Source organism: Apium graveolens, chromosome 10, assembly GCF_009905375.1.
Source record: "Apium graveolens cultivar Ventura chromosome 10, ASM990537v1, whole genome shotgun sequence".
Taxonomy (NCBI): domain Eukaryota; kingdom Viridiplantae; phylum Streptophyta; class Magnoliopsida; order Apiales; family Apiaceae; genus Apium; species Apium graveolens.
Genome location: NC_133656.1, coordinates 218831660 through 218842733, shown reverse-complemented (window position 1 = coordinate 218842733; position 11074 = coordinate 218831660). Strand labels below are relative to the sequence as shown.

The window sequence follows — 11074 nt, the reverse complement described above, 5'->3', positions numbered from 1 at the left end:
AGTTTTCTCGGGTGATAGGTATTGTTATGGCTTTATATGCAACAAGTACATTTGGCTACATTGATGATTTTTTTATAGGAAAACACTGTTCTTTGTGTCATAGGAAAACACCATGATTTTTTATTTTTTACTAAACAAAACACCATGATTTTATTATGTACTATTGCATTATTCGTTTTTTTACAAACACAAACGATCATTACCGTGCTTTAATTCGAACATACTTAATCGAGGAGATTGTAACTAATTTTCAATGAATCCGAATCAAATCCAAATGTCAAAGACTTGAATGTTTATTTCGATACAAAAACTGGTGTTTTAATAGGGCTTATGAGAGCATTTTAATTGTAATAATAGTGACCTATACAATCTTGGTACTCATTTTGTGTCATTTTCATGTGGATGGCATGTACTCTGATTATTTACAATGACAATCATATTAAAGCTTCATTTGTTCGGGGCTGAATGCTTATGAATGAACCAGGTATGACCGAATCTTATATTCAGATTGTTTGTTTGAATTTTTATTGTATTTGAATGATTCATGTATCCCTTAGCGATTCATACAGAAAATTCTATCCGAATCCCTTTTTATCACTATTTTCTATTTATATTTCAATATTTTATTATTACCTACTACTAGCTTAAATCATTGTCATGCGGGTTCCGTTAATATTTAAATTTTTTTATTCTGTTATATTATAATTTTAAAATATTTATATAAATATATACTAATTATAAATTTATAATTAAAATTATAGGATAATATGTTGTCTTAATTTAGTAGGATAAATAGACTATATCTAGTAGTTTAACAATTTAGTAGTTTAGCGAATATATAACACTATTTATTTATTTCTTTAATAACAGGATAAAATTATGGTCATAGTTTAATTAGATAAGAAAACTATGTCTAGTAGTTTAATAATTTAGTAGTTTAACGAATATATAAAACTATTTATTTATTATTTTAATAACCAAAATTAGGGAATAACCGTTAAACCAAATTATAACACATTCCGGTTATTATAGTATAATCTAGATTTAGATTTAGATTCTTTCATTCATATCTCATATCATGTTGCTCTAAAACTTATATATAAATAATGTGATAAATATATTTTTTTTGTTAGCTAACTGACAAATGAATTAATGAATTTACTCGCAAAATTTAATCATTCAAAAATCATAAAATTTAATGAGTAAATCATAAAACTAATCATAACAAGTAATAAAAAAAATTAAAAAAAGGTTAACCATAAATATTACAAATAAAAAAAGCAATTAATTACAAAATTTAATCATTCAGAAATCGTAAAAAATTGACACCAAACAGTCTTATATATTCGACATTCAGATTTTTGATTCAATCAGATCATTCAGAAATATTAATGATTCATATATAAATGATCCGGATTTGCCAAATGACCCATAAGACCCAATCGAATTGTAAATATGTTTTGTGTTTAACCAAAGATTAGTTATTTGCAATAAACAGGTGGGGTTGCCGTAATAAACATGATCAAGAGGATGGAGAGAACACGGAGTTCGACAAATTTCTGTGGTTGTATAAATCTTGATAGTCAAGTTTCTGTTTGAGCCAAAAGAACCAAGACCTTGCAAAAACCTCCCAAGCCCAAAGCTGTAGTTTACTTGGGTTTGATTTAAACCTTCAAACTTTTCATGGTATTAATACAAGTTTACATCTATGCCATTCCATTTTTCCGTCAATTTATTCTAAACATTTTCAAAATTGGTTTAAGAGTCTCCATAGACAAAGATGCGAGAAAATAACAGGAATATGCAGGTGTTATGGATACACAACTCATCAGCATACACCAACATACATCTCTGTGTTTTCATATGTAATCAGTCAGTCATGCAGATCTTTGGTTGGATAATTAAAAACTATTCAATCACAAATTAGATTACAAGAGGTATGGAACTATACTCTAGAGGTCAATAACTCATTAAGCTTTGCTTCTTCTTTCTATCTACTTGGTAAATTAAGCGTATAACATGAAAACCCAAACATGATATACACAGGCAATTAGTTCCCAGCATACTCTTTTAGTACATGGATTTTTTAAACTTCGGTCTTCCAGTTCATAACTGATTCACTATGTATAAATTATAGTTCATCTTTAGCATGGGATTTGCAATATTTGTTGATGAGTTTCGCCAGATCCTTCAAGTTGGACTTAGTAGGAAGACTTATCTGCAACGGAAATAATGTATTAGAAATTAAGACAATGAGAACAAAATATGGAACATAATTATGGTATGCAGAGTACTTACAGGGTTTGTCTTGTCCTCAGCTGGATAGAAGAGCAGAGTTGGATAGTCATTAACCTGTAGCAAATTCATCAAAGTTGCTTCAGAAGCTAATTTCTAAATCTTATAAACCTCACATTGATCATAAAGATTTTAATTTTTACATATTCTAGAAAAAGGATAGATACAGTCAGCATAATTTCAGGCTCTGACAAGGCTACCTAAATCAAAAATATTAAAAAAACTGCAAAAATGAAAGACATGCAGAATGGCACATTTTTTCTCTCAGAAATATTGAAAAGGCATCTGCCCTAATCAAATGCCAATTCATACTCCGGTAAGGCATTATAAGAGCACGAACAGTTGTACTTGAGCTTCTAGGTACTGAAACAGTTGAACTATTTAAACACAAACTCGGTGCCATTAAACACCGATAAAGTAAATGAAAAAGGACAAAGAAAGAACACATCAAACCTTCAACAACTTTGAACTGTCATAATATAGCAAAAAAGAGCATTTTAACAAGTCCTACACAAGGAATACTCATCCAGATTCAAAATGACAAAAAAAATTGTCAAAGTGGATTCTCTGCATATTTGTAGATGTTAAAGATTCATTCAGGTAAACTTTATTTATGAAAGTGTATGTGTATATATTAGATAAACATACATATTCAATAGGATCTGTCCTTAAAATATTAGATTTCTGACCTGTAATCTTGGATGTTCATTTGCAGAAGCATCAATCCGTGCAAAAGTTAACGTTTCCAACCCCATGAAGTGTTTGGCTAACTTGCCTACTTGCTTGCTTGTAGTTTCACAACTGAAGCACCATGGAGCGTGTACCTTAAATACAATAAGCAACGGAAATTATGTTGCATTCCAGCAAAGGGAAAAGGAAGAAACAAAGCAATGAATTTAGTAATTCTTCAGTGGAGAAGGGTGTGCTGGTAGCAAATTAACGTATTACAGTTTTTGGACCAAAGGTGGTGCTTGGCATATCAGTCTACAACTGATGTTGGGCACCAAGTATGTTACTACAAACTGAATCTAATCTAATTTGGTGTTAAATAGTAACATTTAGCAACAGAGTACAGATATTAAAATATGCACCTCAAGAAAAACGTTTTTGTTACTATCCAAAACCAAGCTGTCAAATGTCTTCCCAACGATGGTAAGAATATTTGCCTCTTCCTGCAATGTTCCCATAAATGAGTTCAAGTGATATATTAAGAAGTGAACAACAACAAAAAAAGTTCTCAACAATTTACTGTACATTAGTTGAGAAGTGCCCTACTAGTCTGCTACATTAAATATTTTAGCTACTCACATTATCCGGTATTGGTTGTGATTTATAAAATGGTGACACAGTCCCGTCCAAAATACCCAAGCAGAAATCCTACAGTAGGCCAAATCATGGAATCAACTTGGTAATTTGGTACAATTGTCAATAAATCAATTCAGAAAAGGAAAAAAATCTTATTTCTGGTGAAGTTCTAAAAGCCATTTGTACTTCAATTTTTGCTGGTGTTGGATCTTCCAGCAAATATTTGGAGCCATGCTTGTAATCAAAGGCAGTTACCTATTAGGCATGCAAAAAAATAATTAATCATTTAGCAAGAAAAAACAATTAATTACGGCAGCTGAAATTGATGATTGAAAGTTACAATAAAGGATGTTTGACTAACAACGGTGTCTTCCGAGTTCTCCAGTCCAAATAATGTCAGAAAGGGTTTTGCAAGGTTTTCCACTTTAATGTCTACATGTATGAACATTATCTGTAACAGGAAGAGATATTAGAAGTATGATAACACAAGCAAAACAAGTGCAACAGTAGCTTCCATATCAGGTTGGCCAACCTGCGATTTAAACTTTCTTGCAATATTTTGAAGTGGCTCAATAAGGCTCTTCAATTCATCAAAATCTGAGAAGACATAAACCTGATAGATAAAAATATGGAGGAATTAGACAGTAGACACTATGTTGGAAATAACATGTACCATAAACATGTTTATCACCTATATTACATTTATAATATTAAACCTACAATTCAGAGTTCAATTTTTTTACTGTTTGAAATGTGAAAAAAAGCATTAGCGCCATCAGAGAATAATGACTTTGAAGCAATTAGTCTTCTGACTGTCAGTCAGGGATATAATAAGGAAGATATTTAAATTGAACTTTCTGATAACAAAACCTGTCCATGTTATAAATGATACCTTTGCAGACTGCAATCCAAAATCTTATACATGTTTGTGACTAAAGGGATGTCCTAGCAGTGGCAAATTTTCTCCTAGTGCTAGAAGAGGTCTAGAGTTCGATTCCCCCCCACCCCCACCCCAACCCCAATTTTTTCACTACATTTAAAAATATCAATCTAAAGAAACAAAGTTCCCGTGATGGACCATAATGATTCAGAAAATAATGATACTCATAGGTTACAACATAATTCTCGTGGCCAAACTACAACATTAGAAGAGGAAAAGGGAACCAAAAAAAATTACAGTTACAATGGCACAACCAGAGAAAAAAAGAAAACTAACCTGTAGTTTGTTTGAACTGGAATAGACTCTAGCAGAGTTAATTTCAGTCAGAAGCGTGACTAACGGGAACTTGTTATCATCTAAAAACTGCAAAATATTGTCCACTTTAAAAGCGTTTTCTGCAAAACAGAGAGAAAGTATCATGTCAGCAACAGCTGCTTGGAATCTTCTGAATCCCAAAAATTAAATAAATCCATGTAATAATCAATAAACAACGTAATCATATAATTCATTCGATTGTCCTTCTCCTATTATAGAAATTACGTATATATTCATGTTATCTGCGGGGGGAGAGATGTGTGCGGTATACAAGGGTAAACTCGCTCACGCTTAAATTACATGTCTTTTACTGGACTTGAATGTAAAATATAAATGGGCCTATATACAGTCTGAAAAAGCGATAGCCAAATTCAAAACCAACAACTAATGTTCCACCTACCAAAAGTTGTAAATTTCTCCGGCTCGCTTTTGACAAGGCCAAGAATATGACTAGTTGCCTTAATATCTGGGAATAAAATTCTGGCAACCTCGCTGCTGCTTGTTTCAGCAAATTGAATTTCATTGTCTGAAGTTGCGGCCTTCACGAACTCTTCATAATCGGGACCCTGCAAAACAAAATCATGCAAGATAATTAACTGCTATACTATTAAGTAGAAACTGAGCCAAAATATATGCAGTCTTCAGTTTCTCGCTTTATACTGTGATGTGATTTTTTGGAAAAGAGAAACTCTAACGTGTCCACTAACGTGTCCACTTAGAAGGAATGTAATGATGGAAGAGGTGTAGAGAAGTATGTACGGGTGAGATTAAATGATCAAGTATATACATATATATCTGAGAAGATACAAATTTATTATGATAAAAATTGTAAATGACATAGTGGAATTGAAGTATAATCATTCAGTTTAAAATTTGATGGAATGGATCACAAGATAGCCTAAAGAATGGAATCGAGGGACAAATATGTATTTGTTCATACATATCCAAAAATACATTTAAATTTCATTCCGTCCTCACTTAGTTTTCTGTTCCATGCCAGTGAACAAAACCTAATGCTCAGTTTGACTGGGAAGAATGGAATACAATATTGTGAACAAACCTAAAGGTGAAGAAAAAGATACAAGGACAAGTGGAGAAAAATGAGAGTGCAATTTCTTTGTGGTGAGATTGTGAATAGAACAGGCAGAAGTATATATGAAACATCAATCACAAAAGTTTTGGGGATAAGCTCTAGTTTAAATTTGTAGGACGGAATGGAGGAAGAATGGTGCTAGGTAGGAAGACTGTAGTGCAGATGAGGCCAACATCAAATGTGTTAAATGAGACGAGATTCTCTATTTAAATCATTGTCAGCATTTTGGAAGTGACAATAGACTGAAAGTTTGCAATCAAAAAATTGCGGAATGTAGCATCACAAAAGAGTTCAATGTATATACCTCAAACTTTTCAAAGAACCCAACTGCATACACAGAATGCTTCTTAATAAACTCACTTGCTTCAGTTCCTGAACTAACTCTAACAACAGGCACCCCTGTCTTCTTTCGTGCCCAAGTCACGATTTCTTCCCTAAAAAACCCAACAAAACTCATTGACACCTTAAATACATATCATCTATCAACATTGCATAGCAAAATCAAATCATAACATTAAGACCATATAAACTACAAGAAAGGGGAAAACATACAAAATTTCGACAAAGTTATTAAAAGCTTACGAAGTAAGACCAGCATTATAAGGTTGAGAAGTGGCATTAACAAACAGAAGCAAAGTGGGAAACCCTTTGATCCCAAGAACAGAAGCTGCTTTCGGATATCGTTCCGCATCAATCTTAGCCATCAAAATCTTGCTCCCCAATTCCCTCAACGACATTGCAGCTTCAGCAAAATGAGGCATTAGCTCAGCACTCTTAACACACCAAGGAGCATAACCCAAAACCAAAACATTCTCATTTTCATCAATCACTTTCTTGCTATTTTCAGCATTCAATTCAAGAACAACCCTTTGAGCCCTACTTAAAACATCAGTCTCGGATGATTGTACATGATCTTGCTCTTCTTCATCAATTGCTAGTAGCTCATCAAGACCCTCCATATCATCAACATCATCAGATAATACAGTGATTGAAAAGGTGAGTAAAAGGGTCAGAAATATAGCAAAAAAGATGAATCTTGAAGTGGGTTTTGAAGTATACATGGAGTTAATTAAAGACTAGTATCAAGAACTTTTTTTAAAAGAGACTAATATCAAGAAATGAATGTAATATATGAATGGGATCTGCAAGCTAGTGGAAGAAATATGGGAAGAATTAAAAAGGGTTTTAGATGTAAAATAGAGGTGTAATTATAGTATGAAGAAGAAGAGGAGAAGATCTGAGTATCTACATAAAACTTTAAGATATAAATATTGTCGGTAATAGAATGAACGTGTGTGATGGCAACTTATATCGCTCAATCTCGGGCGGTAATCGCTGATTGACGCTAATTTATTTAGTCAAAATCTTTTACAAATTTTATACATACATAATTTTATAAGCAAAAGTGTCTCTTTCATGCGAAAACATTTCTCATGTAATGAAATTTTTTAGAAATAGTATCATGTTGTAAAAGTATAAAGAAGAGCTTTTCAATCTCCTAATTTTGATTATTGTAAACATTATATTTTGAGATTTATTAATTGAATTGGGTAAATATTATACCCAAAATATTAGGTATCCCGGATTTAATTTTAAAATCGTTCTCAAATATTTACGTATTATACGATTAATTGTAAAATTAAAGTTTTCTAGATTTATGAATACGGTGCCGCATTTGTCAGCACAAGCTATTTTATGTCCCATTCTCATGTTTAGTTACTGCTCCAAATTTTATTATGTATATATTGAGACCGAGACAACTTAATTCAATACAAGTATATTTATTTTAAAAAAATATATCATGTGTGTATACCTATACGCACGCGAATTAAAACATGTCACGTATCTTGACTTTTCATTCGGGAAAAAAATCAGAAATGACTTTAATGTATAATAATGTATACTTTAAGATTTATGGAAATATTCACACCATTGTCTTATATTATTTCCGCATAGCTTACAAGTTACCCATCGTGGGACAGGAAATTAACAAAAATTCAATATACATTATCGTGACAAGCAGACCTTTATATAAGAGGCAACAATCCAACAACAGACTATATTAGTCTTCAGACCCCAAGTATGCACTCAGCAAGGGGTTAAGTGCACTGTGCAGCATTTTGTGGAGATCAGCTGTAAGTGCATGAATTCTTCCTGAATTTTATAGGTTTGGACTTGGTGGAGTCAATGACCAAAGAGCATGACATACGTCTCCGATGCCTTGTCGTTACCAATTTCCCTACCACATGTCCTCGTGACCTTATCTCGAATTTTAGTTCCAGTGGAGCTTGAAAACCTTTACTGGTCTCATTTAAGGCTGATCCAGCTCCATATAAAGGTACTCTAAGTCCTTCCAAGTTCACCGACACAGTCCGAAGACTTTTTCTTGGTTGGAAGTATTTCTTCAACTGCAGGAGAAGATTAAGGTATAGTTAACACCGTGATGCATAGGAATGTTAGGCAAACTGGTTATTCGGTAGAAACAAAGACTAGTAATCATAATTCGTGCAAAAAGTACCATGAATGTTTTATAAAGATTCCTTTTTTATATTGTTACAGAAGTATTTAAGCAGGGACATTACAGGAACAATAAGCTGCAGTATATGAGAGCCCAATCTAGCAGTACTCATAACAACAATTAGGTTTTATTAATTTTGTAGCTATACTCGTTCAGCATCTGAAACTGATCATTCTGTTTCTTAGCATCCCTAAATTAATTATAAGAACTTAAATCTTAACATTCATCATATTCATGGTATTCTGCTTTATTGGTGGAAGATATATCACCTGACCAGTTGCGACAGTTACATCTGAGTATATCAGGTTGACAGGTGTGGAGCTAACACGAATGCCAAAGAATGTAGCAGGATTGTATATGCTCAGCCTCAATGAACTATTCACTGTAAACATATTTGTTGGGACCCCAGTAAAGTCTGGCCCCATTCCAATGTAGAAATTGTTGACAGCCAAGCTCTGCGAATCACAATATTCATTAGAAAGCTTAAAGAAAGCAAAAAAAAAATCGACAAAAAAATGCAATGTTGAAACCTTTTTCCATAAAAGAAAAGTGACTTCTTAGTAACTTTAAGTTAAAACATAAACATATAGGAAGTTTATATTTACGCTGTTTTACATCAGCATAGGCTTTAGTAAGGACTGCATTTAAATAGTTTGAAGTAAATATATGAACTGGAAACTGGGAAATCGACATAGAAGGAAGCAAATGCTTATACCACAGTTCAAATGGATCTAGGGAAACACTGGTATGAAAGAAGTAAAAAGGATATTTGATAATTATCATAACAATTATGACAAAGGACTGCCAAAGAAGAAAGGATCCAATCAGCCAGACGATGGCTGAGGACGAATATACATATGCAGATGTTAATAGGTGAAGTCACACACATTTAATTCTACATTCTTCTATCTTAGCAGCTAGTAAAATTTCTCAACAAGATGAAGGAATATATTGGGAGAATTAACACGTTTACAAACACAATGTATCTATTCATATATTCTAGTTTCATTGTTTCCTTGAATATCTAACGGATAACACAATGAAACAACGACCTCTAATGTACTCTGTAATTTTTCTAAAAAGTTTTGTCATTGCTAGCATTTGAACTTGCACTCTCTATTGATTGCTGTTGTATGATAAGAACGTGATTTTTTTATACCTTTTTGTTCTATTAATAGAGTTAACTGTAATGGCTCCTGTCTTACAGAACCGATCTTAGGGGAAAATGGATCCCCGATGTGTTCAGATAATAAAATCTGAGCGGGGAATCTCTAGTAGAAATGGTCTAGTATTAGGCAACTATCAATATATATGAGCTCATCTTCGTCCACCTAAAGGGTGTCTTTAATGCTTCTCTACAATGATATGTAACTTCAGTTTACAAATTAAGATATCTATCAGCATAAATAGAGTCACATAAAAGGCATTCCTTCACATAAAAGGCATACCTTCACAGTAACCTCTGCTTTAAACGGCCTAGCTGCACCCCATATAATCAGGCAAAACACAGTAAACAGGACAACGAAGCCAAGCAGAGCAATCAAAGCCTGAGACCTCCTTGTAAATCCATCTCCATCATCATAATCACCGTCTTCCACAATCACGTTGCATTCCGGCCACCCTTTCTCATTCCTCTTTCTGCCTCCTTTTCTTCCGGAAGACGATCTAAATATTCCCGAAAACCGACTAGATGATGAATTCCTAGAGTGGCGGCCATATGAAGGGTGGGAAGGGGACTCTGCTGGACTATTAAAGCTGGGAGTTGCTTGCATTGACAAGGACTTGTCCCCATCATGAGAGTCCCTTGAAGGACTTTGCACAAAGTACACTAGCCTCTTGGGTGATGATCGCGATGGTGATGATGGAGCTAAACTAGTAACATCAGACTCAGACTTTGTGTGCAGCATATTTCAAGAACTTAAACAATAATCACTAGACTTGAGCAATAAAAGGCACAAATTTAACTAAAATTTGAAAACAAGGATAAACCCACTATATCAAACCCAAGCTTCAATCAAAATAATTCAAGAACTACAACAAGAATCAAACAATTGAACTCAACCAGTACACACAAACTGAAAAATCTTTTGAACCCTTAAAATAAATTACTATTTTACAGTATAACATACTACTATCATATCAAGAACTTCAACAAGAATCAGACGATTTAATTCAAAAATATTCAACACAAACTGAAATTTTTTCAGAACCCCGTATTATTTTTGAGCTTAAACACAAAAAAGATTGAAGCTTTAGACTACTAAATTATGATTAAAGCAGATAATACAGTACCATAATATCAAGAACATTAAAGGGTAGCTGAAATAGTGCTTGTTAAGTTAATGATGAGTTGATGAACCAACAATAAAGATTAGATATTTCTTACAGTACGGGAAAAGGGAAAACTTATCTTGAACTTAATCACAGAAACAGACCGACAAAGAAGTTATTTGAGTACATCTATCTGTATAATTTAGAGTGTTGTATGTTGTATCTGTCATGTGATAATATATCCTGTGTATGTAAGCTTGCATGATCAAAGGCTTGGAGAGATACGAAGAGTTCACAGCCAAAGGCTACTGCCGAACCTGAAACATAGGCTTCACCC

At 33.3% G+C, this 11074-nt stretch overlaps 2 protein-coding genes across 2 annotated transcripts; both read right to left on the bottom strand.

The window, feature by feature from the left end:
• Positions 1-1781: 1781 nt before the first annotated feature.
• Positions 1782-7242, bottom strand: LOC141692510 (protein disulfide isomerase-like 1-6). Its single transcript, XM_074497377.1, has 12 exons — positions 6531-7242; positions 6253-6382; positions 5256-5421; positions 4817-4935; positions 4133-4213; positions 3962-4051; positions 3787-3855; positions 3604-3672; positions 3387-3467; positions 2985-3119; positions 2299-2352; positions 1782-2218 (listed from the first exon to the last, which is right to left on the bottom strand). Exons 1-12 carry the CDS (start codon positions 7007-7009, stop codon positions 2132-2134), a joined length of 1560 nt encoding a protein of 519 aa, XP_074353478.1. The 5' UTR covers positions 7010-7242; the 3' UTR covers positions 1782-2131.
• A 595-nt stretch (positions 7243-7837) lies between these two features.
• Positions 7838-11074, bottom strand: LOC141691908 (uncharacterized). The gene is made up of 3 exons (XM_074496658.1): positions 9915-11074; positions 8736-8921; positions 7838-8356 (listed from the first exon to the last, which is right to left on the bottom strand). The coding sequence occupies exons 1-3, from the start codon at positions 10371-10373 to the stop codon at positions 8078-8080; spliced, it is 924 nt and encodes a 307-aa protein (XP_074352759.1). The 5' UTR covers positions 10374-11074; the 3' UTR covers positions 7838-8077.

Coding starts and splice junctions, on each gene's coding strand:
- LOC141692510 (XM_074497377.1), bottom strand. CDS start 7,009: ATGTATACTTCAAAACCCACTTCAAGATTCATCTTTTTTGCTATATTT. Junction 6,383..6,530: donor TATAATGCTGGTCTTACTTC/GTAAGCTTTTAA, acceptor TGGGTTTTTTAG/GGAAGAAATCGTGACTTGGG. Junction 4,052..4,132: donor CAAGAAAGTTTAAATCGCAG/GTTGGCCAACCT, acceptor TTCCTGTTACAG/ATAATGTTCATACATGTAGA.
- LOC141691908 (XM_074496658.1), bottom strand. CDS start 10,373: ATGCTGCACACAAAGTCTGAGTCTGATGTTACTAGTTTAGCTCCATCA. Junction 8,922..9,914: donor AAGCAGAGGTTACTGTGAAG/GTATGCCTTTTA, acceptor TGTGATTCGCAG/AGCTTGGCTGTCAACAATTT. Junction 8,357..8,735: donor TAACTGTCGCAACTGGTCAG/GTGATATATCTT, acceptor CTTCTCCTGCAG/TTGAAGAAATACTTCCAACC.